The sequence below is a fragment of the Arvicola amphibius genome, chromosome 9 (genome assembly GCF_903992535.2).
Source record: "Arvicola amphibius chromosome 9, mArvAmp1.2, whole genome shotgun sequence".
Lineage (NCBI taxonomy): Eukaryota > Metazoa > Chordata > Mammalia > Rodentia > Cricetidae > Arvicola > Arvicola amphibius.
In genome coordinates this window covers 95,409,313-95,436,944 of record NC_052055.2, presented here as the reverse complement: position 1 = coordinate 95,436,944, position 27,632 = coordinate 95,409,313, and the positions used below count along the sequence as shown (strand labels likewise).

At 40.5% G+C, this 27,632-nt stretch overlaps 1 protein-coding gene across 39 annotated transcripts in view; it reads right to left on the bottom strand.

Moving 5' to 3' along the window:
* The window catches only part of Map4k4 (mitogen-activated protein kinase kinase kinase kinase 4), a 141,741-nt gene that overhangs the window by 49,834 nt on the left and 64,275 nt on the right, over nucleotides 1–27,632 (bottom strand). For all 39 annotated transcript variants that reach the window (XM_038341606.1, XM_038341608.1, XM_038341615.1 and 36 more), the window contains exons 4-6: nucleotides 7,377–7,502; nucleotides 4,709–4,819; nucleotides 578–668 (exon numbers count right to left, since the gene is read on the bottom strand). In XM_038341606.1, coding sequence (XP_038197534.1) covers nucleotides 578–668; nucleotides 4,709–4,819; nucleotides 7,377–7,502 — 328 coding nt within the window. The remainder of the gene's footprint in view (nucleotides 1–577; nucleotides 669–4,708; nucleotides 4,820–7,376; nucleotides 7,503–27,632) is intronic.

The following is a 27,632-nucleotide window of genomic DNA, read 5'->3' as shown; positions in this document are numbered from 1 at the left end:
CATGGGAGTGGCACTATTAGGAGGTCTGGCCTCACTGGAGCAGAAAGTGTATCACTAGGATGGGCTGTGAGGTTTCAGAAGCTCAAGCCAGGCCTAATAACTGTATCTTCAGACTGCCTGTGGATCCAAATATGATCTCAGCTACCTTTCCAGCACCATATCTGCCTGCATGCTGCCCTGCTTCCTACCATGGTGACAATAGACTAAACCTTTGAATTGTAAGGTAACCCCAATTAAATGTTTTCCTTTATAAGAATTGTCACGGTCATGGTGTCTCTTCACAGCAATAAAACCCTAACCAAGAGAAACCTCTCAGTGCCCCTTCCTCAAAGTTAATCAAAATAAAAAAATTAAAACACTCTGGCTAGTTGCTCTATCCAGACAGAGGAGTCTACAGAAGCATGGGACAGGGGAGGCTGGTGCCTGACTAAGCAATAGGCCAGGTCTCTTAGTCTTAAAGTGGGGGAGGGGGCAAACATTAATAGAATGAACTTTTAGCTAAATGTTGAAGGGGCACAGCATGCTGCTGGCTTGTATCAGGTGGGTGCAGCAGACCTCACACACATTAGCTACGTACCAAGTTTCACCTCCGCATTCTCGGTCAGCAGCACATTCTGCCCCTTGATATCTCGGTGAATAACGTGGTGGACGTGGAGATGTGCCAGGCCCTGGAACAGAAAGCAGAGCAGAGTTAGCTCTCAGTCCCTGTAAGCTGACAGCCAGCAGCACCCATTTACAGTAAGTGGCACACGTGGGCCAAGGGTTTGTAAATCCACATTTAGAACATAAAATTTACCCGTGGCGCGATCCCAGGAAGGCACTGTCAGCCTTGCCACAGACACAGTGAGCAGCGGGCTGGGTGTTCCCTCTGGGATGATCGCACCACTCTCTAGCTGTGCCTATGACACAGCGCTGATTGCCATCTATAGCTTCTCTGCTATAATTTGTGCTATTTGTGTACAGGCTAGCTCCTTTCCCACGCTAAACTTCTGTCTTTCAGTGGGTAACCCTGTGAACTTATCTGAGCTAGACCCATTCTGGTCTAGATTAGAGAGGGTCTTAAAATGCAGGCCTGTCTTCCCACTACACAGGAACAATTTAAGTGCTGATGTACCCTACTTCCATCCAGATGTAAAATAATTCTGCCACCAGAACAGCCTTGTATAGAGATAAAATGTCTTTCTTCCCTAGAGGGGAAAATGTTCCAGGCACAGAGCACTTTTTGATGCCCTTGTATCTAGAATGAGCCCAACAACATCTCTCAGGAAGCGGTGGGAAAACACATGCTGCACCCAACTGTGGTGTGAAGGCGGCTATGCACCACTGCCACAACTCATTACTTTCCTCTTCCTGGCTAGAGAAGCCACACCCCACAACGTGCCTCCTTAAGACACAAACAACCTATTTTTTCTGAAATGCCTCAGTACTACTTGTAAGCGGCTTGCTTTATATATATATAAAAGATGGGGTGTGGTGGTGGTGGCTGCAAGCAGAGTCATTACTATGTAACCCAGCCTGACTTTGAACTTGAAAACCTCCTGCCTTAGCTTTGAGTGCTAGGACCACAGCTATGCTATCAAGCCTAACTTCCATCATTTTGCAGCTCTAGATCACTATCTTTTGAAGCATGGTGGGCTCTAAATTCATTTGACTAATCTGCCAGTGAAACAGAACACAGCTTATGCAATACTTATCTATTCTCATAACACAAGGTGTAGTAGTATGCCCCAAGGCTGTGATGGGGGAAAAGCACCAAACACATGATCCTCCAGTAGTCTAATTAGGAAGCACATCTCCCTCTCTGCATGCTATAACATTAAATGCTGAAAGAACAAAATGAAGCCACTTCGTTCTTTTACAGAATTCCTACTTCTACTGCTCTAGTTCACTTCTGCTTTGTAACCTGCATGAACTTACTTCTGACCCTCCACATCTTCCCACAAACATAAGCAGTCTGTCTTCGGAGTTACGGCTTATGTGCGATCCTGCATACTTCCAGCAGGAAGTGCGGGAAACCATGCCCATTTCCCAGTCCATACTGTGCAAGCATTGCTGCTTCTACTCAGAAAATAGCTCATAATATTGCTATCTTGAAGTATAATTACTCAGAACAAACATGAATACATGTCCCTTATATGAAGTACTTTGGTAGCCAAGCCTGAACTAAGGCCACAATCATCCCTCCTTGATAGACTCCAGATCCATTTTACTCTGCAAACAGCCTGCTCTAAATCAACTGGGACGGTGTTTCTGAGCTAGCAAACGGTTTTCTTCTAGGTCTACCGTAACTGACTACAAGTAACTAAAGAGCAAATTGTCCCTCAACACTGGTAACGTAAAGTTCTAAGTTCTCGTCTTCAGTATGAAATGTTGATTAGAATATGAATGAGCAGGAATGGCTTTGTGGTGAACTTTGTGGCCCTCACCATTCAGCAGACTAGCCCAATAGAGGACTTCTGACAGCTGTGGTCTACAGAGTAGACCCTTGCCTGGTCTAGTCTTCTCGAATGTCCACTGAGGGGTGAGGAAAAGTTTTCCCACAGAGAAACTAGCTACCTTCAACAATGTGTGGGAATCCAGAGAACCCACTGGGGTGCCTTTTACATGAGACCTCACCTCCATCTTGGTACCCTACTTTCTCTATCAACATCAACACAACACCTAAAACAAACACCAGCATATAATATGGGGCATTCCTTTGTTTTGAACTAAAACTCTGCCACAGAAAATGTTTATTGTACATGGTTCATGAGTGGAGAAGGTTCCTACTAAAGATGCTCACTGAGAAGGAAACAGTCTGCAGCACTTCAAAGGATGACATTTACACCACACTGACTAGAGAAACAGCAACTTGGTTTTCTCTTCAATGTTCCTGGGGTCAAGGGTGACAAAATGCTAAAACAAACACATTATACTTAGAGGTAAACTGTTCCTCCCAAGTATATAAAAAAGGTAAATCATCTTTAATGTCTGATATACATCTTATGTCTATAACATTATGCTAAAAGCACAGATTTCTCCACTTGAGAAATCTCTCATCTGCTAAGCATGGTGCTCTACCCCTGAAACTACAACACACACACAGGAAGCCAAAGCAGGAGGCCACAAGTCTACAACTATGACACACAGAAAAGGTATATCTATGTTTAAACAGAATAAACAGAATAAAACAGCCTGTACAGCAGCTTTTCCCTTTCAGCCTCAGTTTTCAGTAATATCCATAAAAAGTAAGCACCTGATATTTTAATAATGACAAGTGTGAGTAATTATAAAAGTATGGCTCTCCTTCCATCAGACTCCTTTCCTTACACTGGTTTGTGAAGGAAGTTTCATTGAACACTCCATAAAACATATGAGGAAAGAGAAATTAAAAGATTTCTCTAGGAATTCTAGTTGGCAGCTTTTAAGTTTGTAGTCTTCTGTGAATCTTATATATAGAAAGTAAATTTAGTTACAATAAAAAAAATACTAACTTGTTACCAGACTTTAGCAGGGAAATAAGTAAAATTTCAGTTTTCGTTCAGTCTTTATTTTTAAAAAATGGATGGTAAACAATGCAGCCAATTAATTTAAGTGTGTAATTTAGGGGGTGAAGGAAAAGAAAAACTATGGTCATGGAATGAAAGACATCCTTTCAACTCTCATGCAGCTTTTAAATATGAAGCTCTGAAAACCTCTGTGCTGTCAGGATGGCTTTACCACTGAAAGGAACCATTTAGTGGCTAAAACCCAGCAATTTAGAAACTTTCTCTGAGCTCATTAGCCAGCTTTGCAATCAGCTGTAAATAACATTAAGCATTAAGACTCACTTCATAAATATTCCAAGAGGTTCTAACAGCTAATGCCAAAGTCTGCTGAAGATTCTGGAACCCAGCACTCAGCTCTTTTAGTATTGATCTGTAGCCTCTCCCCACACTGCCTACAGACACAACAGTTCAGGCTCATTTCTCATCTCCTTAACTCTTATTTCCTTTAAATGCCAAAGAAAGGAACTATTGGGTGCCTTATAATAACAACAAAGACAAACTCAGAGACTACAGTTACCCTTGGGTATATCTGGAGACTGGTTCCAGAATGCCAAAACCTCTTCTATATAAAATACAAACACGCAGTCAGTCAGACAGTGATGGTGCACACATTTAATCCTAGCACTTGTGGGGCAGAGGCAGGAAGACCTCCAGGTTTGAGGCCAGCCTGGTCTATATAGCAAGTACCAGGTCAGCCAGGGCTACATAAAGAAACCATGTCTCAAGAAATCAAATATATATATATATATATATGAATGAGCATGCTCAAGTTCCTCATATTATAACGGTGCAGTGTTTGCATATAAGCTATATCTATCCTCTTTTTTAGGCCACATTCATAATATTAGGATGGTATAGTTATATTATACGGCAATATTTATTAAGATTAATGACAAGGGGGAGTCTGTGTATTCTGAACACAGCAATTTGGTTCAAGTGTTTTCCAACCACACAAGGCAAGCTCTTAAGTAGGAAACGCTACTTTAAAAAAAAAAAAAAAAAAAATCAACCTTTCCACAGAGTGGCAAGTTTCAAACCCATGATGTAAAATAAACTAACGAAGTACAGAAAATACTTGGCTATGAAAATAGATAATTATCTCTTGATGTAGAACACACTTTGGATTCAGTTGAAGATGGACACATGAGATAAGTATGGGACACTTCGCTTTCCCTACTTACCCTGAGGATTTCTCTGGAGATGTAGGCAATCCAGTCTTCTTTGAGTGTGTTCCCTTTGGTGTTCTTCACAAGGTCTGTGATGGACCCAGCCCCACAAAACTCCATAACAAGCTACAGGGCAGACAAGATAGATGGAAACAATCATAGACCAGACTGAGTGTACACTCAAAACAGAACACACAGATGAATCGCCTGCTCCCCTGAACACCTAGGCGCACACACAATCATGCTGGAAGCATCCAAGCAATGTTTTCTACAGAGAGTATATCCACTGTGGCCACTTCACTGAGAGTATATTCATACAGTCCAGGAGACTCTCACACACATATCTGGGTGGCAAATGATGTGTTTCTTCCCTCCCTCTAACAGAGGTCATTTTGCTGGTCATCACTGCCAAATTAACAGAAATCAGTATTCCAGAAGTTCTTCCTTGAAATGATTTTCAAATTATTTCATAATATTTCCTATGGTACTTCTGAGCAATTATACAGTTTCGAATATATATATATAAACACAGTAACAACTACACTTGTGATGTTCCTAGAAAATGAACTGAACAATTCTAAAATTGCAATTATGAGTGGATTTAGGCAATAGTAACTATTTCATTTCTATTTTCCTTCCCTTTTCTTTCTGCTCCTCTTTCCCTTCTCCTTTCTTCTTCCCTCTCTCTCGTCTGTACGTCCATGAGTTTTACTCTGAATGAATGCCCCCCCGCCAGGCCCATGTGCCCAGGATGCCACTTGAGAGGTTGTGGGACATTTACGAAGGAGAGTCCTGCTGATGGACATATGTCACTTGCAGCAGGTTTTGAGGTTTTATAACCTGGCCCTGCTTCTCATCTGCTCTCTGCTTTGGGACTGCTGATCTATGTGAGGAACGGGCCTCATGCTTCTGGCTGCTATGACTTCCCCATCATGATGGAAGCTGGAACTCTAAGCCAGAATAAACCCCTTTCTCCTCTAAATTGCTTTTGTTGGTGTCTTAACACAGTAACAAAAACTGAACTAACACAGTATGCATGTGCAAGGATTGATTCAAAGCACATTTTCATCTATATTATTTATTAAAGAATGCACATGTATACATGTATGTGGAGGACAAAGAACTGAGTGAGGTATTGTTCACCATTTTGTTGTTTTAGACTCTGTGTGTATGTGATTTTTATTTATCAGTAAGGAATTCTATAGGTTCCACAAATGTGAAGAATCATACAACACATGTCTTTCTATATTGGATGACCTCCAGTTACATCTATTTTCCAGCACATGACATAGTTTTATCTTTCTTTGTGGCTCAACAGAACTCCAGCGTGTATATAATGCATTTCCTTTATCCATTCATCTGCTGATGAGTGCACAGTCTGGCTGCAATGTGGCTACTGTGCACAGTGCTGCAAACACCCATGTGTGTCAGTATCTCCTGGGCCACCACAGTGGAGCCCGCCAGACACCCACTTACAAGGGGGATATATCGCTGGTCACGTGGTATTTCTAGTTTTAGTTTTTAAGGAACTTCCATGCTGACTTCCACAGTGGCCAACAATTCCGTTCCTCCAGCAGTGTGTATGAGTTCCCTTCCCCACATCCTCACAGGCATTTGTGACTGCTTCTCCCTGACAGCTAAGAATACTGAACACTTTTTCAGGTATTCGTTGGTGATATGTACTTCATCTGAGGCCTGTCTGTTCATTACCCCATCTATTGATTGGGTTGTTTGGTTTTTGCTGTTTAAAATGTATTCTAGATATTAATCCTCCATCAGATGCACAGCCGGAAGAGTTTCCTCTACTCCTCAGACCAGCTTCTTCACTTGACTGTCTCCTCTGTTGTGGAGAATTTTTCGATCTTATGTAATTCCCTTTGTCAACTGTTGGTTTTATGTCCTGGACAACAGGGTCCTCTCTGAAAACCCTCGCCTGTCCTCCATCAGTGCTCCTATGCGGTCCTCTAGCAGTTTCGCAGGGCCAGGCCTTACAGTAAGACCTCTGACCCTTTTTCAATTATTTCTGTACATCATGAGAGATAGAAATCTGGTTCCACTCTCTGAGTGACTTTCCCCAGAATCATCTGTTACAGACATTATTCTCCAAGGTCTGCTTCTGACATCTCTGTCACACATCAGTAGCTATGACTGTGCATATCTGCTTCTGGGTCCTCAGTTCTACCCCCATTCTTCTCTTCTCTCATGTCGGTACCAAGCTGTTAATGTTTTCTACATTAGCCTTTTAAAAATCATTAGAAAAAGGTATCAATCAATCTTCTTGCTTGGTAAATCCAATACCTTCAGTTTAGCTCATGCAACTCACACAGATGATGGTCTCTCGGTCATCATTTTGAATATAATTTCTTTTAGGGTTGAATGTATTGGTTCAGGAAATTTCCCTGGAATTTCAGGTTCATAAAACCTTACTATCATTAGTGTCACCAATGACTGACTGACAATACCACTCTTTCTTGTCTATGAAACGGCTTCCTGTGAAGTGCCCTCTCATTTCCCATCTCCTTGCCATACTACAGATATAGGATAAGGAAGGTTAACGATAACAACTCCCTTTGGTTTGGTTTTGCTTTTTTTCAATCTCCATGTTCCCTGTGAAGTCCTTAATTTTCTTATTATAACAACCACAGACAGAAAACACACCCAAGACTTGCAAAGATCTACCTACCCAGAGTTGGTCATCATGTCCTGGAGGGCTCTTTTTAATGAAAGCACCATAGTATGTTGCAATATTTCTATGATGAGAATATTTCTTCAGCATATTTATCTCCAGTTTTATTTCTTCCTCTTCATCCTTAAGGAAACAAAACAAAACAAAACAAAACGTGGCTTTTGAATGATTTGATTTCTTCCCACATAAGCAAAGGTAAAGTGACAGGAGAAACACTTCATTCTCAGTTCACCCTCTTGCATGTGAGATAACCAGTGTGATACACAGCAGGATGGACCAAGCGGAGTTCTAGCCTGCTCCGCCACGACCTGTGACCTCAGGCTACTGACTCTACTTCTCTGGGAGGCAGTTTGCTCAAGTAAACCCCAGTGTAAAATGGTAATTTGACTGCTACTATTTCAAATGATCATTAAGAAGGGCTACTTCCTTTTTAGGAAACATTTATGACTAGACTTCAGATGACAACATATGTGTTCCAGGTGTTGTACGAGGCTCCACTCAGAGGCTGACCTCCTTACACAGGTTGTTTCAGACTGAGCTCTTCCTTGCGCCTGCTGTCATATTAATAAGTAGAGCAGCAGGAAAAAAAGAGAAGATGGGAAGAGGAGGAAGAAGGAAACAGATGGACGTACAGGCACAAAAACTTCAGTAAGTTGTCCTGTGAATGACAAAAGGAGAGAAGTCATAGTCTCTGCCTCTCTTCACACTTAGGGAAGAAAGCGCCATCAATCAGCACGGACATTTTATTTTGTTGCCTGCTACACACGCTGACAAACTTCCTGTAAGACAACGGACTATGGGGTTCTCTAAGTATCATCTAAATGAAGGAAAATTAGAATTAAAGCAAGAAAAACGTGTGTGTGTGTGTGTGTGTGTGTGTGTGTGTGTGTGTGTGTGTGTGTGGGACTCAGCCTTGAGGTGAGAGCTCAGTATAACGGGTAAATTCACGATAAAAATCTCTAAAATTCCTTCTGTACTCCATTGTTACAGCTTCCTTAGATTTCTGCACAAACACACCCCCTCGACATTAACGTTCTTCCCTTTCCACGGAATAACTTCAGTAATACACAGGTGTGTGTACACGCATGTCCAGTGAAGCATAGTAAAGTACTCACAAGTGTAAGTGTGTGTGTGTGTGTGTGTGTGTGTGTGTGTGTGTGTGAGTACAGGCACAAGGTATGAAGATATCAATTGTTTTAAGCCAGCATCTACAGAAGTTCTCTTAAAGCCTCAAAAAATATATTAGACTTTAATCACTATTATACTCTAAGATAAAAGATAACTATCACTGATAAGATATTAAAGATAAGACCAAAGGAAATGGAAAAGGAAAAATATTAAATATAATTTCAGTTATATACTTTGCTTTAGAAACCAAACTCCTCAGAAGGTATGCAGTCATCTTAAAGTAGTGAATCTATGAATGGCAGATCTTCTCCTGGGTATTATTACCAAAAAAGATATGATAAGTCAAAGACACAGATATTGGGATGTTACAGACGTTCTGCAAATACAGTGATCTTGTAATTTCCATAGGAGACGACTGTCCACAAGGCAGCAGAGTAAGCTAAAACATTACCTACAGTTCACTGCTGCAGAGCTGTCCTCGTTCAGGGACATGTTTACCCATACATCCCTCACTCCCACCTTCTTCCACTCTCCATCTCGGTTGATTTTTCCCAGGGTCATGGTCACATCCCACTAGACAAGGAGTTGGTTCTGCTTCTTGGCAGAGAATAAACAAAAGCAGCTCCCTGAAGAGTAATTAAGAATCAGAAGAGTCTGACTGGCTGCAGTGCACTTTTCCTGTGAGTACCAGAAGGCAATTCTTCTAGGATCTAGCTGTTCATCAAACGCTTCCAAAGGTGCTTGATAGTTCCATAACCCATTGGTTAAAAAACAAGCACATATTCTCATTATAAGCTTAAATTCAGTACTGTCCAGTGGTCTGAAAATGTTGAGTATGTATACTGAGAAATATGATTGGTGGGTTTTCATTGCACTGTTTCTTCTAATTCTACACATCTTTAGACAAAAACACACTACTGTGTTCTGTAACTATGCTGCACCATCACAAGATTCACACTGTAACACCTTCGAACTGGGCTGGGAAGCCTGGAATCCCAGCATCTGGGAGGCTGAGGCAGGAAGACTATGCAAGTTTGTAGGCTATATAACAGGACTCATCTCAAAAAGAGAAACTGGGTTACGTCTTAGTCAATGAAATACAAAATCTTAAGTGCACTCAAATTCAACAGTAGCCTTTCTAGAGGACTGATACATCATCTAGAGAGAAAGTGATTACATTCATTTACTTGCCAAAATATGCCCTTGAGGTCTTAAGGAGTCAAATCCTAAGCCATAAGAAACTCGACTACAAAGAATACTGAGAGGAAATCGTGGTCTCTTTTCCAAAGTACTGTTTTAGGATGATGTAATGTAATGGATACTCTGAACATTATCTCTATTGTTTTTATGATTTTAAAATAGATGACTATTGCATATCTAATAAAGACATTCTCCACCGCTTATTGTCATTTACTGACTTATTATGAAGGCCTAGCCTTGGAGGAAAAAGCATCAGAAATAGAGATTTGCCAGTGGACTTTGAGCCAATTACAAGTAGAACCTAAGGACTAATACTGAGTATGCAATATTCTACATTTTCTTTAGACTACACATATAATGAAGCAAGTTTTGAGTTTCAACTTCCCTTTGATCATTGGTTTAAAGTAAGGTTCACGGTTAGAGAGATAGCTTAGCAGTTAAGAACACTGGCTACTCTTCCAGAGGATCCTGACTCTATATCCAGCTCCCACATGGAGGTGCACAACCATTTAGAACTCCAGTTTCAGGGGGATCCAATGTCCTTTTCTGGCCTCCATGGTGACCAGGCACACATGTAGTACACAGACTGTATACACATAAAACAAAAAACAAATGTTTTCTAAAAATATAAGTTTGGTAGTCTTATTTCAACATTTATTAGATACACACACCACCACCATCAAAGTAAACACCGTATTTAAGTAGAAGATACAGCAGTAAACAGGCAGTAAACAGACTTGGGGCTGGCATTTAAAAAGTAGCTTAACTGACAAAGCTACACAGAGAAAGTTTATACAACACCCCATGTATCTAGTTTAGAGTCCAAATTACTGTGTCCTTCATACTCTAGGGGAGCCAAGATGATCGCAAATAGGAGGATCTGAAGGATGGGGTAGGGGCTTCTTGGAGCAAAAGGGAAGAGGGCTCTCTTCTGGTTTCCTCCAATGATGAGGCAGCTGCTGACCCCCACTTAGTGAGCTAATGCAGCTGGTGCCAATTAGCATTTTGGCCTCTGACCAACAGGAGCAAATCTCAGAGAAAAGGTCTTTGTCTGGAGCTGGGTTCTGACAGTGGATGAGCTTTCAGTTGGCTCCCTGGCTATTAGAGGATTGGGGGCTGGGAGGAGCCAACATCTGCACAACATTAATTTGCACAAGCAGCTATGGGTTGTAAATGAGTCAAATGAGAAGCACTGCCCACTTCACCATCTGAGCACATAGGGGTGCAAATTATTACTTTGGCTCTTTGTCTTTTAATGGCCCCTTGGGTGGTGTTCTGAAGATTGTTTTGCAGTGCCTTGAGTATGTTAAGTAAGCGCTCTACCACTGAGCTAACATCTCCAGCCTTTTTTTTTGTTCCCTTAAAATATGCTTTAACCCCTTATTGTCTAAGTGCTGTCTCATTCCACTGATGGTAGGACTGATCAGAGACAGGCAGACCTCCGGGGTACTAACTGGGAAACAAGAGGACAGAGAAATGTTCTGAGTTTACCATCTTTCCACCTGGCTTCTTTACAAATTTAAATATCAGTTATTGACAGTTGAGTAAATAGAGGGGCAACTGGTGGTCTTTGCAAAGCTGGAGAAAAACGCTGGTGAAGTGACGCAGTCTCTCTGGAGGATTTCTGCACTAAGAGGTAAGCATGCTCCTGAGAGAAATGAATGGTTTTTAGTCAACTGCTACTCTGCTCTTCCTTATGGCTGCAAACTGAAAGAAATTAAGATATTTCAACTTACAGAGTCCTGGTAGATCTGAGCGTATTACTCAGTTCAAGTCAAGTTAAAGGGAGCACAGACTCAATTAAGTTTAATTTGATTCAAACATAAAAAAATTACACATCTTAAATTCACCATTCAACAATATGTAAATGAAGAAAATTCTACAGATCTAGAAGAAGATAAATTTTAGAACAAAATTAAGATTATGGAATCAGGTCACAAGACTGACAGTCTTCAAAACTAACATCCTCATCCAAATCACTGAATAGTACAGTAAAAACTCATGAAAATTAATATAACCAAAGTGAAAGTCGCATATGCACAGAAGCTTGCTCAACACAGAAGAAAAACACTCTTTTGAACACATTCTGTATTAAGTCACACTCTTTTTATGTAACTGAACCAGGGTGTTTCTTCTGGTAAAGGCCTTGGCCTTGAAGGTCTTCTTTGCCTAGCGACACATCTAGTCAGAACAGCCCTGAGCATTCTACATCCTTTCTCTAAGTTTGCTCCTTGCTGAGTACTTCAATGAGCCCTTATTAATCACCTGGTTATCTAGCAGTGTGATTAAAAACAAAACAAGTAACAGCATGGAAGAATGAGACAGACCTGGGATTGCAACTAAAACAACACAGTGAGCAGAACCCTTTCCTTCCACACCAGCACTCATCTGTGAGCAGCCTTGGGAGACTGCTGCCCCCATCAACACGATGAAAAAGCACACCTCCAAAAGGCACCGCACATGGTGATTTCCATCAAGTCCCAATCAAGCACTATTTTTCTAGGTCCTTGAACTAATAGATTGTTCCAAAGTTTCATGTCAACACCCAGGCACCAAATCAGTCCCAAACTATAAGGCAAAATACCATAGGTATAAGTGTTTCTAAAGATACAATCTCAAATAATACAAATTTATTTCCAAAACCAAATTGCAATTACACTTCAATGTTTTAAAAGTGATTGTACTTCAACATTTTAAAAGGCCCAAACTGTTAAATTTTAAGAACAAAAAGGGAGGGGGGGATCCAAAATCTAAAACACCCAGAAGCTAGCAAAGCAGTTATGACCTTGGCAACAAAGGCGGCTGTCCACAATGTAAATATGCTACAGACAGGGTGAATGAGTGCACAAAAGAAAGGAAGAGGAGATCCTACTACAGACCATCTCTAGGTCAGTTTCTTCTTTAAGCTCTTAATCTTCTACATGGCCATGTATTATCTGACTAATTTTGAAAAAAATTATGGTTTATGGAACAGGAATGTGAGTCCTGTGAGAATTCAACAGAACTTTGTCAGTTCTTATGATCTGCTCCATGTGTGTCTCCCGTCCCTAATGTTGCAGGGTTCTGCCAAACCTGAAGACCCTCATAGCCTGGCTAGGACTAGGCCAGAGGCACTACAAGGCCTCAGACTTGTTCTTTCTTGTCTGCTGTGACCTAAGATCAGCAGTTTCCAAAAGTAAGTCATTCCCAATAAGAAGCAAGGAAGAGGCTCATCATCCTGTCTTTACTTCTGACTGCCAGAGGCTCCCTTATAGGGATATAGATAGCTTCAGGCCATCCAGACACCGTAGACTTTCATGCCAGTGACAAATTCACGAAGCTCCCCATACTACATACTACAAGAAAGAAAAAAATACTGTATATGCTGAATAGTGGTGTTTAAATCATACAAACACTCAAGTGCAGATTGACAAAGGGAAGCTGCAAGGGAGTGATGGGCAGTACCTGTGTGTGACCTCAGGTCACAGGAGCTCCTGCTTACTCACTTGGCATGATCAGATACAGGCTATGCTCTGAGAAGTATCAGCAATTAGAAAGAATATAGGGAGGGACATCTGCTCCTGGAGGAGATAAAGTATCAAGGGCCAGACGATTTACCCTCCTACCTAAACAACTAAAATTAAACAAATCCTGAGGAGGTTAAGACACCAGGTAAGGATGGGCAGTTTCCTGCCTTAGGGAGAGAGTCTAGACTAACCAAGAACAGGAGACTCAAATGGAGCAAGCGGAGCCTATGAGCTCAGGGAGTAGAACAGAGTTTGGAGGATCGGCAGCAACCACATGAATAAAAGTCCAGAGAGGAGAGAATTGCACAGATGAAAGCCGTGGAATATGGAACCCTTCTCGGGTTGCAGGAGAGCACTGCCACCAAGAAACCACTTGGGGTAAGGGGAAGAATCCAGTCTTTACCTGTGAGCAGAAACCAGCCCACACAGAGACAGGAACAGTGCAAACTGCCACAAACCCAACTGGAAAACATCATCCCACAGGACTTTGAAATCCATGGTCTCATCAGTGGAGCAGAATTAGCCATCGACTAGATGCTGATCCAATCCCCAATTTATGGTAATTAACTGAACCCCACCTCCACCCCATGCCAAATCAAGAATATCAAAGTATAAAATATTGTGAATCCAAGAAGGTAGAATTCATGGGGCTGATCAAACTAGAAACTGACAAGTAAAGAAATTAGAACAAATAACCACAGGGGAGAAGGGGATAAACAACCAACAACCTATTCCTGTTGGTTTTGACTATTGTGCTTGTTAAGAACATGCTCCTAAAATAGCATCATGTGGCTTGATACGGTGTGCTACATTAACACAACTTGATTTACAAGTTTCAGTTCCTCCAGAAAGAATGACAAAGAAAACCCCACAAATCATCTGTCTCCACTTACCTAGCACTGGGAGAATATAACTGTGACTTCTGTTTATCTGGACACAATCTCACTATGCAGAACAGACTATCCTGAAACCCACAATCTTGCTGGCCTTAACTCTGCTGGAATCAGAGGCATGCAGCACCAGGAACTAACCATGATTTTTTTAAAAAAACATTATTATCACACTTAGGAAAGAAAGCCCTACTTAAAATTAATGTACCAAATCACAGCACTTTAATGATTTTGCTGCACATCAACTGCTATCATGACAATACAGAACCAAAAGTACAGATACCATGGAAACTATTAGACAGCCCATACTGCAAGCAATAATAAAGTGATTTTTAGTTCTGACTTTAAAGGTACTAGTAAACAACCAAAGATTTTTAATTAGTTTTTATTTTTAATATAACTACACAACTTCTTTTTCCTGCCTAAGATCCTTCCCATTATCTCCCCCCCACCACACTTTGTTTCCCTTCAAAGTCATGGCCTTTTTCTTTAATATTTTTACACACATGCACACAACAGAAATTCGTGGTCTTATTCTTTACAGCACCCGCTTTCCAAAACATTATCCACTACACACAGCAATGATGATGTTTTTGGTTTAAAAATAACATGAGCCAATTCCTTACACTCAAGTTCCTTTACATCCAAGATAGGGGATCCATTCCAAGCAGGTGAGCGCCCCCTCCCAGTGTTATAAATAATTAATTAGGTTAGCATAAAAAAATTTTTTTACAGTGCACAACATATAACAAATATGTGCTGTGATTTTAACTACAATTACCTTTGCCTTTTTACATTGCATTCCTACAACAGCCTGTAACATAAAAGCAAGCCCTGGTGAACATAGGCACAAATCCCCAATATGGCCTCCCTGCTAGCAGCAGTGGGCAGACAGGAAATCTAAAACAGTTCACCAACTTACTGCTGGGATGAAGCAAGAAGACAGAGTAAGGATGCCACAGGTCAAACCAGCAATGCCAGTGTAACGTGCTTTATTTCCAACAGCCAGCTAGGCTAATTCTCTTGCTAACAATGAATAGCAATTTGAGTCCTAACTATATATACTGTTACTTCTATTCATATAAAAACACACACACACACACACACACACACACACACACACAGCCCTGCAAGTGTTCCTTCTTAGAAAAACAGGAAAGATGACTATAATCTACAGATACCAAAGAAACTGGTAAGGAAAGCTAACTAATTATATTTACCCACTGTTGATGCTAGTCCTGCTCAACAATGCTACACCAGGAGTACCACTACCATGAACTCGACTGCTGCCGCTCCCTTAAATGCATGCTAGGGTATGTTCTGAACACACCGCACAGCTGTTTTGATACTGAACACTGTGTATCTTATCAAAGAATAGTTGTTCTTTCAAATGTGATTTTAAAAGATATATAAGACAACCGTTTAAGATGTGAGATTTTTGTCGGATAGAAAAGTAAACTTTTACAGGATTCGCATGATCCAATTCAAATGGGCAAACAAACTACAACTTCTGAAGTTTTGAAAACAAGTTGGTTAAGCCTACTACTTTACTACTTCGCAACCCTATTAGGCACTGCAAGAAAGCTGCATAGCAATTACTGAAAGTAAAAGAAAAACAGACCTCTACCTTAGATAACTAGAAAGGGAAGTGACTGAAACACTGTCTGACGATGAATCATAACAGAACTCCAGGGCAGCCGACTGCATGCACATTTCAGTCTGGTCTAAAAGCAGTTCACTAACCTGAGATAGGCTCTTCAGTCCCTTCTTCCTCCTTCTATTCTGAAGTCATGCGTACAGTGCAAGTACACAGACAGGCAGAGGCAGTGGAACTCTCTGGAAGAGAGGTCTGGGAGCAGAGCCTCAGAGCAGATCTCCGTCCTGCCATCAGACGAGTGATGCCACCCCTAATAACAACACAGCCATCTCTCCCCAGAGACCCTCTCCTGGCACTCTGCATGACCATAAAGCAAAACACATGGTAAGAGTTTGTCTGGAGTCTCCTGAGGTTGGCCAAGTCAGAACAATTGTTTTAAAAATGGAACTCTCGCAGGAGACAAGAAACAGAACTCAATTGTCAGAAAGAGGACCACCTACTATCCCATGCCTGCACTCAAAGTAGTAGGATGACAGAGCTGGGTTTCTGCATCAAAGGAAAATTAAATCTACACCATCATACATACATATACACACACAGGGAGAGGGAGGGAAGGAGACCAAATGGCATTACCTCCTCAACAATACATACTGGTTTATAGAGCCTAGAATTTAAGCCAATTAGTTATATGCCCAAAAGACTATTCCCCAGTCAAGACCCTGAAAGACCATTATCGACTTAAATTCCTAAGTAAAAATCTGCCCGGTTTTTCCTCCTCCCACCAGCGATAAACGAGAAGTACAAGAAGATTGATGAGACCATGTCACGTTCCTTGTCAGCCTTTTAAATGCGTTCTTCTGCTAGCTGTCAAAGCATTTCCAATTGCCATGTTCACACTGAGGGCCTGCTTCACAGCAGAAGCTGAACTGGAACAAGAGAGCATGCACAGGGCAGGGATGGCCACTACTGCAGCAAACCTCAACAGACCAACACCCACAGACTCTGCAGCACAGGGACAGACAACAGTCCAGGAAGATGAAGACAGACAGGAGACTGAAGATGGCGCTTGAGCAAATCTTACAGCATCAAGTCATCCAGAACATGATTCACAGCATCTAGAATGAAGCAGACACGGAGGGACAGACGGACATGGACACACACACACCTACAGGTCAGAACAATTCACACTCAAGCCTACACTAATGAACCTATCAATAATACAAAGCAAACGTGTAAGGAGCAGAGGCTGCACTCCGCACATTCCACAGCTCATCTCTCTATGGAACACTACAGTCTGGCCTAAAATATGGCAGCAGAGAAACGCGGCTTCTGTTTGCAGTCAGCTGACTAGAATTAGGCAGACTGGGGAAAAGCAGCAGCTGACCACTCTAACGCTGAGCACACAGCTCAGCAAGTTAAGTAACTCTTCACTTAAGATTACATCCTTGATTATGTGGGAAACCGATTGTAAAATCTTGAGATAAGAACAACCCACCTCATCCAATGCAAGAACTAGTGAGGTTAACTATTATAATTAACTACGGGCATACATAAGCTTAATATAGGAAAAATAATATAAGCACATAAATGTGCACTGTATAGTTTTAAGAATACGTTAATTACATAAAGAAAATACCCATGGTAGTATTGAGGGAAATTATTCTTTCATTTTGTTTTGTTTTGTTTTTTGAGACAAGGTTTCTGTGTATTCCTGGCCGTCCTGGAACTCACTAGGTAGACCAAGATGGCCTCGAACTCAGAGATCTGCCTGACATTGTCTCCTGAGTGCTGGGATTGCAGGTGTGTGCCGCTGCCACCACCCAGTGAGGGTAAATTTCTAAAGATCCTTTTAAAAAATGTACAAGAGTTACTAAGAACACATAACTGAAATAGTAATTCTCAAGAAATTTAATCCAAACCAAATTCACCCTGAGTTTGGCTGCAGCTTTCAGTGCCCTTTGTGTGCTTGGAGCACAGGGAGTTAGCACAGCCGGAGTACACGTGCACTGTACAGACAAGCTACCTGCATAGGAGCATAGAAATATGGTAATACCACGTCCAATTCACTGAAATCCTAAGGGATGCATGGAAAAATCAAAATCCTATTGGATTTTTAAATCACGTGCCTCCCTCCTATGCCAATTAAGTATGCTTGGCATTATTCTATTACTTCTCATCCAGCTGCAAGAGAACGCTCTAAACCAGGTATTTTAGTGCTGATGCTGCCACTGGTCACAGACACCATGCTTCAGTCCAGCTTAGTGACTGTCATCTTCCTTCCCTGGTATGTGAAGAAATGGTATCAATCTACATCACCTGGGCTCAAGCGTCCACATCAGGAGAACGTTTAAAAATGGGTAGGTTTCAGTCATGGGTTATACTGCTTCCTTCTCTACAAGTTAAAATAATAAAGGCAATGGCAATTGTCTTGCCCTTTTAGGAGTATCTGTGAAGGAGAGCACTCATTAAATCTGCAGTATAGACAGTGGTAATAAAGAGTCACCTTTCAAGTCCCTGTGTGCCCACCACAAAAACAACTACAAGAAAGAAGTAAAAACTGTCACTAAAACTGGCCTGGTCTTTTGGAATTCACAACCTAAAGCCAGCCTGCCTAAGCGCACAGACAGAAGTGACTATACATGAACTGGCTATGCTCGCTACTTACAAGCTACAAGACCGCTCGCTGTGACGTGGGAAATGGGGGGGAGGGGGTAATCTGAAATACATTAACGGACATATTATTTAGAACATTTCCTGGAATAAATACAAAGTTCTGAAATTATATAAGTAAGCAAATGACCAAGTAGAGTCCTTTGAGTGACTGGCGGTAGTAAGAAATACTGGAACAGTCAGAAGCTAAGCAACTGAGGAACAGCCTAAGGGGAAATCCATGTTCTATCTCTAGGTGAGTACGTGACTCTTCACTAAATATACATAGATCTTGAAGGAGCTGGGGAGGGGACAGAATATGATCAAAATATATTTCATGAAAAAAATTAAGCTAAAGCATTTTTGAAATCTACTCAAGCACTTTCCACTGTTTTCTCCTCTTCCTAAACAACTTAATGAAAGACCACAACTTTCTTTAGTTCTAGGGCAAAGGGAGTCCAGAATCTTTAGTAGAGAGTAGGAATTAGAGAAGAGTCTATATGGAGTTCAGCTGGCATTGTTAGAAGGGAAACAGCTACAAAGACAACGCCTACCTATTTTGTATAAACATCTCTCATTCACAAAAGAAATGGTCACCTCCAGGAAGTACTGCATCACCTGGACAGCTACTGCCCTCACTGCTGCTCTCTATGAGGGACAACAAAACGTCACAGCACCAACAGCAATGGCTACAGCTATCCGTCTGTCTCTCCAGACTCTGTGGGAGCTATGGAGACAGGATCAGAATGCAGCCAACAGGGAAGGATGGTGAGATCTCAGGCTGGCTTGGGATGTTGTTTGGCTCTAGCTCCCTCTGCCACTATCTTGATTCTTTCCCAATCTCCACAAAGGAGAAGACAAGTCGCCAGCTCACAGGGTCAGGAGAAAAGTTACCCAGTCTCCCAGAAGATATGGAGAAGAATGGAGCGTGGCTCAGAAGGAAGACAAAAGGGCGCTGTGTAGAACTGTTGCTGAAGGCTAGGGTAACAGTGGCTGTTTATACTGTCAGCCCCAAACTAAAGCTCGGGGCCTAAGTCTAACAAGCTTCACTGGTAGATGAAAATGCCCAGGTGTCTTTGGAAGAAAGTGTGTCTGCCCTATGTGCCTCCAGGGCATCGGAGGGCTGTGCCTAGACTTCTCCAAACTTCACTAATGCATCTCCCCACGCCAATGCTCATCTTGCTTTGTAGCCTCATGCTCTAAAATAACATGGTAAGGAGAAAGAACAGAATAATGGAAGGACAAAAGACAGATATAAAAAAAATATTTAGTTGTACAAAATACGTTGAGTAATTTTTATTTATTTATTTTACTTAGAAAAATAAACTTGAACTAAAATGTGAAGTGTTCATTAACACTAGGCACATTCTGCCACAAAAAGCTTTTTAAAAAGTAAAGAATAAATGTTTCTACAGCATAGTTAACTATTCCAGTTCACCGCAGTAGCAAACATACAATAAGAGCACCAGGAGGCCTTAAAATATCTTCAGCAAATGGTGTTTTCGGGGCTGGAGAGGTGGCTTGGTGGTTAAGAGCATCAGTTGCTATTCCAGAGGACCTGGGCTCAATTCCCAGCATCCACATGGCAGCTCACAACTGTCTCTAACTCCAGTTCCAGAGGATCCAGAGCCCTCTTCTGGCCTCCACTGGCACACATGCACATGGTACAGACAAATGTGCATGTAAAATAAACATACACATAACATACAATGATAAAGTAACTTTTAAAATGGTATTTTAATGTACTGAGAGAACGATGAAGCAAGGAAGCATGTAAAAAGTACTTAACTAGGTGCTTTAGCCCTGATAAAAAGCCTACAAGAGAGGAATTATTTTTCTGTTCTATATACAAGCAAACTGAAGCGTTATCTTGTTTAATCCTGAGTAATATTCTAAGGAATGATGTAAGATTGACGTCTCCAGGAGAAAGCAAGAACATGGACATAAAAAACTAGAGGTTCACAACTGTAAACTCAACTTGGAAGGTACTTATGTTCTTCAAATGGATATCTACAGGTAAAATGCTAAGGCATTTTCTATTCATTCAGTAACAAAGTCTTTGTCTTCTTAACAAGGTCCAGCCTACTTTATTTGGGGCAATCTTCCTGTCTCCAAAGTGCTGGAATTAAAGACATGGTCAGTCTAATAATTTCTTTTCTTGGGACATGAAATGTAAGTATAAAGAACATATCATGCTACTATTTATGATTGTTAGCATTTCTGGGTGTGTGTGTGTGTGTGTGTGTGTGTGTGTGTGTGTGTGTGTCAGATTGTTTTGTTTTGTTTGAGACAGGGTTTCTCTTTGTATCCCTAACTGTCCTGGAACTCACTCTGTAGACCAGGCTGGCCTCAAACTCAGAGATACACCTGCCTCTCCCTCCCCCATGCTAAGATTAAAAGCCTGCACCACTATACCTGGTGATTGTTAGCATTCCTAATTAATTACGATATCTGCAATTATAAAAAGGATATGAAAATAAGATTAATTTTCTTGGCCAAAGAAACCAATATTGTATGAAAGTAATCAATGGTGCCAACCACTGGAGTCTTAATGTGAAATGTCTTTCATAAGCTCATGTGTCTGAAAATTTGGCCCTAGTAGGTGGGCACTATTTAAGAAGATTATGAAACCGTTAGGTTTGCTGGAGAGAGTAGGTAAAGGGGGTGAACCCTATTCCATTTCCTGTTCATATCCTGCTCCCCAAGTACAGATGCAGTGTGGCCTGCCAGCCTCCCACCCGACACTGCTCTTCCTCAAACTGTGAAGCATAGCAGACCTTTCCCCTTCCATCACAACACACAAAGGAGCCAGGAGGAAATCAGTGCTGAGAAGTCAAGTCATTGCTGTGGCAATCTGACCGTGTATGACAGAGTGTGTGACGAATCCATACACTCTGGGGACAGGTTTCCCAGGAGGAATGAGAAAAGTTTGCTGTGCAGGCGAAAACTCCTATAATGCTATAAACAGTGCTTACCGGGGCATTTCGGTCAGAATATGGAAGACTAGAATGCATAGAGAAATGTGACAGTGGAGTTCTAACTCATAAGGTTTACCCTTCAGGGAAAATAAGGACTCTCGGGAAGTCAGGCAGAAGCCATCAAGGATGCACACCATCACAGAATATGGCTACATTATGTTCATGTCCCAAGAAACTGAATAAGGATAATTTAAAAGTAATGGACTAATATGTTTGGCAGAGGGGGTTTCAAGACAGGATAGCATCCAGGCTGTAGTTATTATCACTTTCACTAAGGTCTACAGGGGAAAAAAACCAGCAAATGGACAGAAGATATAAACCATGGGCAGTTTGTTGAAAGAAAGGCCTCAAACAAATTTAACTTTGCAGCCATGGATCTTCCTGGAAAGAGACTAAAATGGCTCAGTCTCCTGGTCTGTACTAGAACAATAGGAAGGGTACATTAAGGGCACAATCCCATCAAAGTCCCCATTTGCTGTGGAATAATCCTTCTGAACACTCTGAAGATTTATCACTCGAATTTGTTTAATAAAAAGGTGACTGGCCAGTAACCAGGTAGGAAGCATAGGCAGGACAACCAAACTAAGGATGCTGGGATGAAGAAGGACAGAGTCAGAAGAGACACCAGCAGACGCAGAGGAAGCAGGACGAGTAGAAATGAGGTAACAAGCCATGAGTCACAAGGCAGAGGGTAAATTAGATATGTTGTGTTAGCTAGCAACAAATCTGAGCGATTGGCCGACCACTTATAACTAATATTTTGAGTGGTTATTTGGGTATGGCTGTCGGCTCAGGAAAGCTCCGCCTACACCCATCTACAAAACAGAGTGCTTAAGGTGGTCCTTGATCTAGAAATCAGCTGAGGAAAGCACACACAGAGGCTGTTGCAAACTGCAGTCCAAGGAGCCAGGCTTGACCCTAATCTAGCAGCAGAACTTCAAAGTACCAACCACTTCCGGTATAAAAAATAAAAGGCCCTGAGGGACCCTGAAGTTTTCTGCCATGGTTTCTTAGAATCATTGAGGCCAAGCAATCCATGGCTGGCTTGGAGTAACTTCAGGGAGGCCCTGAGAAGTCAGTACATGAAAGTAAGGCCAAAATTGCAATGAAACCTCAGGATCGGAGGGGGCGGAACCATGGACAGCAGCTGAAAAAAGCTGGAGGCACAGAATGGGGCCAGCAAAGAGAGGCTGTGAGTGCACAAGCAGCAAAGGCAGAAGGGCTACTTAACCCTTGGGAGAGCCCCAGGTACCTGACATGGAGCTGCAGGATTTGTGTTTGTCCTGATGGGTTGCAGTCTTGTTTTGGTCTGATAATTTCTTACTATGTCCCAATTCCTCCCTTTTGAAAGCAGAATATTTATTTTGTGGCATTTTATAATTTCTTTGATTCTATGTGAGCTCACAGTTAAGCAAACTGTCTCAGAAAACACATTGGACTTTTGAAATGCTTGACTTGTTAAGACTATGGGGACTATGTGAATGGAATGGATGCATTTTGCATTATGTAATGGCCATGGGTCTATGGGAAACAGGGACAGAACACTGTGGTTTGAATGTGAAATGTCCACCATAGTTTGGTGTGTGTGAAATCCTGGTCCCCAGCTGGCCGTAGTGTTTAGGACGCTTGTGGAACATTTAAGAAGTAGCACCTTGAGAGAGGAAATGGGTCACTGGAGGTGGGCTTCACTTCCTGTTCATCCTCTCCTTCCTGACTGCTACACCTGTCCCCAAGCTACGCAAGCCATAATCACTTTGCACTCGGAGTCAGAATAACTTTCCTTCTTTTAATTGCTTATTGCCAATTACTTTGTCATACTAACAAGGAAAAATAGCTAATAAAACTAAAATGAACACTGTATTTAATATGTTATAGATAGGAATCTTACTATTTAAAACAAGATTGGAACCATATTCTGGTAATGACCACAGTGCTTTGGAAGAAACACTATTTCTCTGAGTTTCAACTGTTTGTCCATAAAGTGGAGACTTTCAACCTGAAAACGAGAAAACATCTAATACCCAGTCTTTCTTTTGAGTAGTGATAGACAGTTAATCTCAACTGCCAACCTGGAAGGTGAGTCTGCAGGGGATTATCCTGATTCGGCTAGCACCATTCCCTGTACCATTCTGCACTCCCACCAGTAATGGAGGAGTGTTCCCTTTATCCCAGATCCTCTCCAACATAAGTTGTCATCTGTCTTGTTGACTGTGCCCTTTGCTTTACAGAAGCTTTTCAGTTTCAGGAGGTCCCATTTATTTGTTTCTCAGTGTCTGTGATACTGGAGTTATATTTAGGAAGTGGTCTCCTGTGTGTTCAAGTCTACTTACCATTTTCTCTTCTATGAGGTTCGGTGTGGTTGGCTTTATGTTGAGGTCTTTGATCCATTTGGACTTGAGTTTTGTGCATAGCAATAGATATGGATACATTTTCATTCTTCTACATATTGATATCCAGTTATGCCAGCACCATTTGTTGAATATGCTTTTGTTTTCCCATTTTATATTTTTTGCTTCTTTGTCAAAAATCAGGTGTTCCTAGGTGTGTGAATTGATACCTGGGTCTTTGATTTGGTTCTATTGGTCCTCCTGTCTGTTATTATGCCAATACCAGGCTGTTTTCAGTACTGTAGCTCTGTAGTAGAGTTTGAAGTCAGGGATTGTGATGCCTCCAGAAGTTCTTTTATTGTACAGGATTGTTTTGGCTATCCTGGGCTTTTTCCTTTTCCATATGAAGTTGAGTATTGTTCTTTCTTTTGAGATCTGTGAAGAATTTTGCTGGAATTTTGATGAGCATTTCATTGAATCTGTACATTTCTTTTGGTAAAATTGCCTTTTTACTATGTTAATTCTACCTATCCAAGAGCATGGGAGATCTTTCCATTTTCTGGTGTTTTCTTCAGTTTCTTTCTTCAAAGATTTAAAGTTCTTGTCATACAAGTCTTCCACTTGTTTGGGTAGAGTTACTCCAAGATATTTTATGTTATTTGTGATTATTGTGAAGGGTTATGTTTCTCTGATTTCTTTCTCAGCCCATTGATCATCTGTATGAAGAAGAGCTACTAATTTTTTGAGTTAATCTTGTATCCTGCTGAACAATACTGAAGGTGTTTATGAGTTGTAAAAGTTCCTTGTTAGAATTTTTGGGGTCGCTTATACAAACTATCATATCATCAGCAAATAATGAGAGTTTGACTTCTTTTCCAATTTGTGTCCCCTTGATCTCCTTTTGTTGTCTTATTACTCTAGCTAGGACCTCAAGAACTATATTGAATATATATGGAGAGAGTGGACAACCTTGTCTTGTTCCTGATTTCACTGGGATCACTTTGAGTTTCTCTCCATTTAGTTTGATGTTGGTTGTTGGCTTGTGTATTGCCTTTATCATGTTTAGGTGTGTTACTTGTATCCCTGCCCGCTCCTAGACCTTTATCATAAAGGGATGTTGCATTTTGTTGAAGGCTTTTTAAACAGCTAAAGAAATGATCATGTAGTTTTGTTTTTCAGTTTGTTTATATGGTGGATTACACTGACAGATTTTTAGTATGTTGAACCATCCCTGAATCTCTGGAGGAAGCCGACTAGATCAAGGTGGATGATTTTTCTGATGTGCTCTTGGATTCGGTTTTATTTTATTATTTTATTTTAGTATTTTATTGAGTATTTTTGCATCGCTGTTCATGAGTGAGATTGGTCTTTATGTGGTTTGTGTTTCAGGGTAATTGCAGCCTCATAAAAAGAGTCTGGCAATGTTCCTTCTGTTCCTATTGTGTGGAACAATTTGAGGAGTATTGGTATTATTATTCCCTCTTTGAAAATCTTGTAGAATTCTGCACTGAACTATCTGGTCCAGGGCTTATTTTGGTTGGGAGACTTTTGATGACTGTTTCTACTTCTTTAGCAGTTATAAGTTTATTTAATTTGCTTCTCTGGTCTTGATTTAATTTAGTAAGTGATATTTATTCAAAAAGTTGTCCATTTCCTTTTTCCAGTTTTGCTAAATACAAGTTTTCAAAATATGACCTAATGATTGTCTGGATTTCCTCTGTACCCGTTGTTATGCCCCTCTTTTCATTTCTGATTCTGTTAATTTGGATAGTCTCTCTCTGCCTTTTGGTTAGCTTGGATAAAGAAAATGCTTATTTTCTTGATTTTCTTGAAGAACCAACTCTTTGTCTCATTGATTCTTTGTATTGTTTTCTTTGTTTCCATTTTGTTGATTTCTGCTCTCAATTTGATTATTTCCTATCATCTAGTCCTCCTGGGTGAGTTTGCGTCTTTTTTATTCTAGAGTTTTCAAATGTTCTGTTAACTTACTAGCGTGGTATTTTTTTCCAGGTTTCTTATGTAGGCTTTAGTTCTATGAACTTTCTTCTTAACACAGCTTTCATTGTGTCCCATAAATTTGGGTATGATGTGTGGTCATTTCATTGAATTTTATAGGAAGTCTTTAATTTCTTCCTTTATTTCTCCCTTGACCCACTGATGGTTCCAGTGAGCACTGTTTAATTTCCACCTGTCTGTGGGCTTTCTGAAATTAGTGTTGCTGTTAAATTCTAATTTTAAGCCACATAAGGTACAAGGGGTTATTCCAATTATGTTGTATCTGATGATGTTTGCTTTATTATCTAGTACGTAGTCAATTTTTGAGAAGGTTCCATGAGGTGCTAAGAAGGTACATTCTTTTATGTCTGGATGAAATAATCTATAATTATAATTATAATTATGAAATAATCTATAGATTAAGTCCATTTGAGTCATAAATCTGCTTGTTTCCTTATTTCTCTATTAATTTTCTGTCTGACAGACATCTTCAGTGGTGAGAGTGGAGTACTGAAGACTCCCACTATTAGTGTGTGGGATTTAACGTGTGATTTTTAGGCTTGAGAAGTATTTCTTTTACATATGAAAGTACCCTTGTATTTGGGGCACAGATGTTCAGTATTAAGATTCCTCTTAATGGAGTTCTCCTGTGACTAATATGAAATGTCCTTCTTTGTCTCTTTGGATTGATTTTAGTTTGAAGCCTAGGATAGCTACACCAGCTTATGTCTTGGATCCATTTGATTGGAAATTTTTTCCCAACCCTTTACTCTGAGGTGATGTTTGTCACTGAGGTTGAGGTGTGTTTCTTGTATGCAGAAGAATGGATTCTGCTTTCATATCCAATCTTTTAGTCTGTGTCTTTTTATAGGTGAGTTGAGAACATTTATATTAAAGAATATTAATGACCAAGTGATTGCTAGCTCCTGTTATTTTAGCTTTTGTTGTTGGTGATGTTAATATTTGTGCTTTCCCCTTCTTTGGGATTTGCTCCTGTGATATCATCTATTGTCTGTGTTTTTTGTGGATGTAGCCAACTTCCTTTCCTTCCAGTACTTTGTGTAGGGCTGGGTTTGTGGCTAGGTATTGGTTAAATCTGGTTCTGTCATGGAATATCTTGTTTTATCCATCTATGATGATTGAAAGTTTTGCTGGTTATAATAGTCTGGGCTGGCATCTGTGGTCTATTAATGACTATATAACACTTGACTAGGACTTTCTAGCTTTCATTGTCTCCACTGAGAAGTCAGGTGTAATTCTAATAGGTCTGCCTTTATATGTTGCTTGGTCTTTTTCCTTTGCAGCTCTTAATATTCTTTCTTTATTATATGTTTAGTGTTTTAATTATTATGTGGTGAGGAGACCTTTTTTTTGATCCTTAGGTGTTCTGTAAGTTTCTTGTATCTTCAAAGGCAAATCTTTCTTTAGGTTGGGAAAGTTTTCTTCTATGATTTTGTTGAATATATTTTCTGTGCTTTTGAGTTGGACTTCTCCTTTTTCTATACCTATTATTCTTAGGTTTCATCTTTTTATGGAGTCCCAAATTTCCTGAATATTTTGTGTTAAGCCTTTGTTAGATTTAATGTTTGCTTTGACCGATAAGTCTATTTCCTCTATTGTATCTTCAGTGCTTGAGATTCTCTGCTGTTTATGTTTGCATTTGTGGTTCCTGATCGTTTTCTCATAATTTCAGTTTCAATAATTCCCTCAGTTTGCATTTTCTTTATTGCCTCTATTCCAGTATTCAAATCTTGAATAGTTTCTTTCATATGTTTCATTGTTTTTTCTTGATTTTCTTTAAGGGATTTGTTGATTTCTTCCAATTTTTTGTTTGTCTTTTCCTCTATTTCTTTGAGGAAATTTTTCACTTCCTCTTTAAGGGCCTCAAATATTCTCCTTAATTTATTTTTTAGGTCATTTTCTTCTGCTTCATCTATATTTGGTTGTCCAAGTGTTGCTGTTGTAGGGCCACTAGTTTTTACT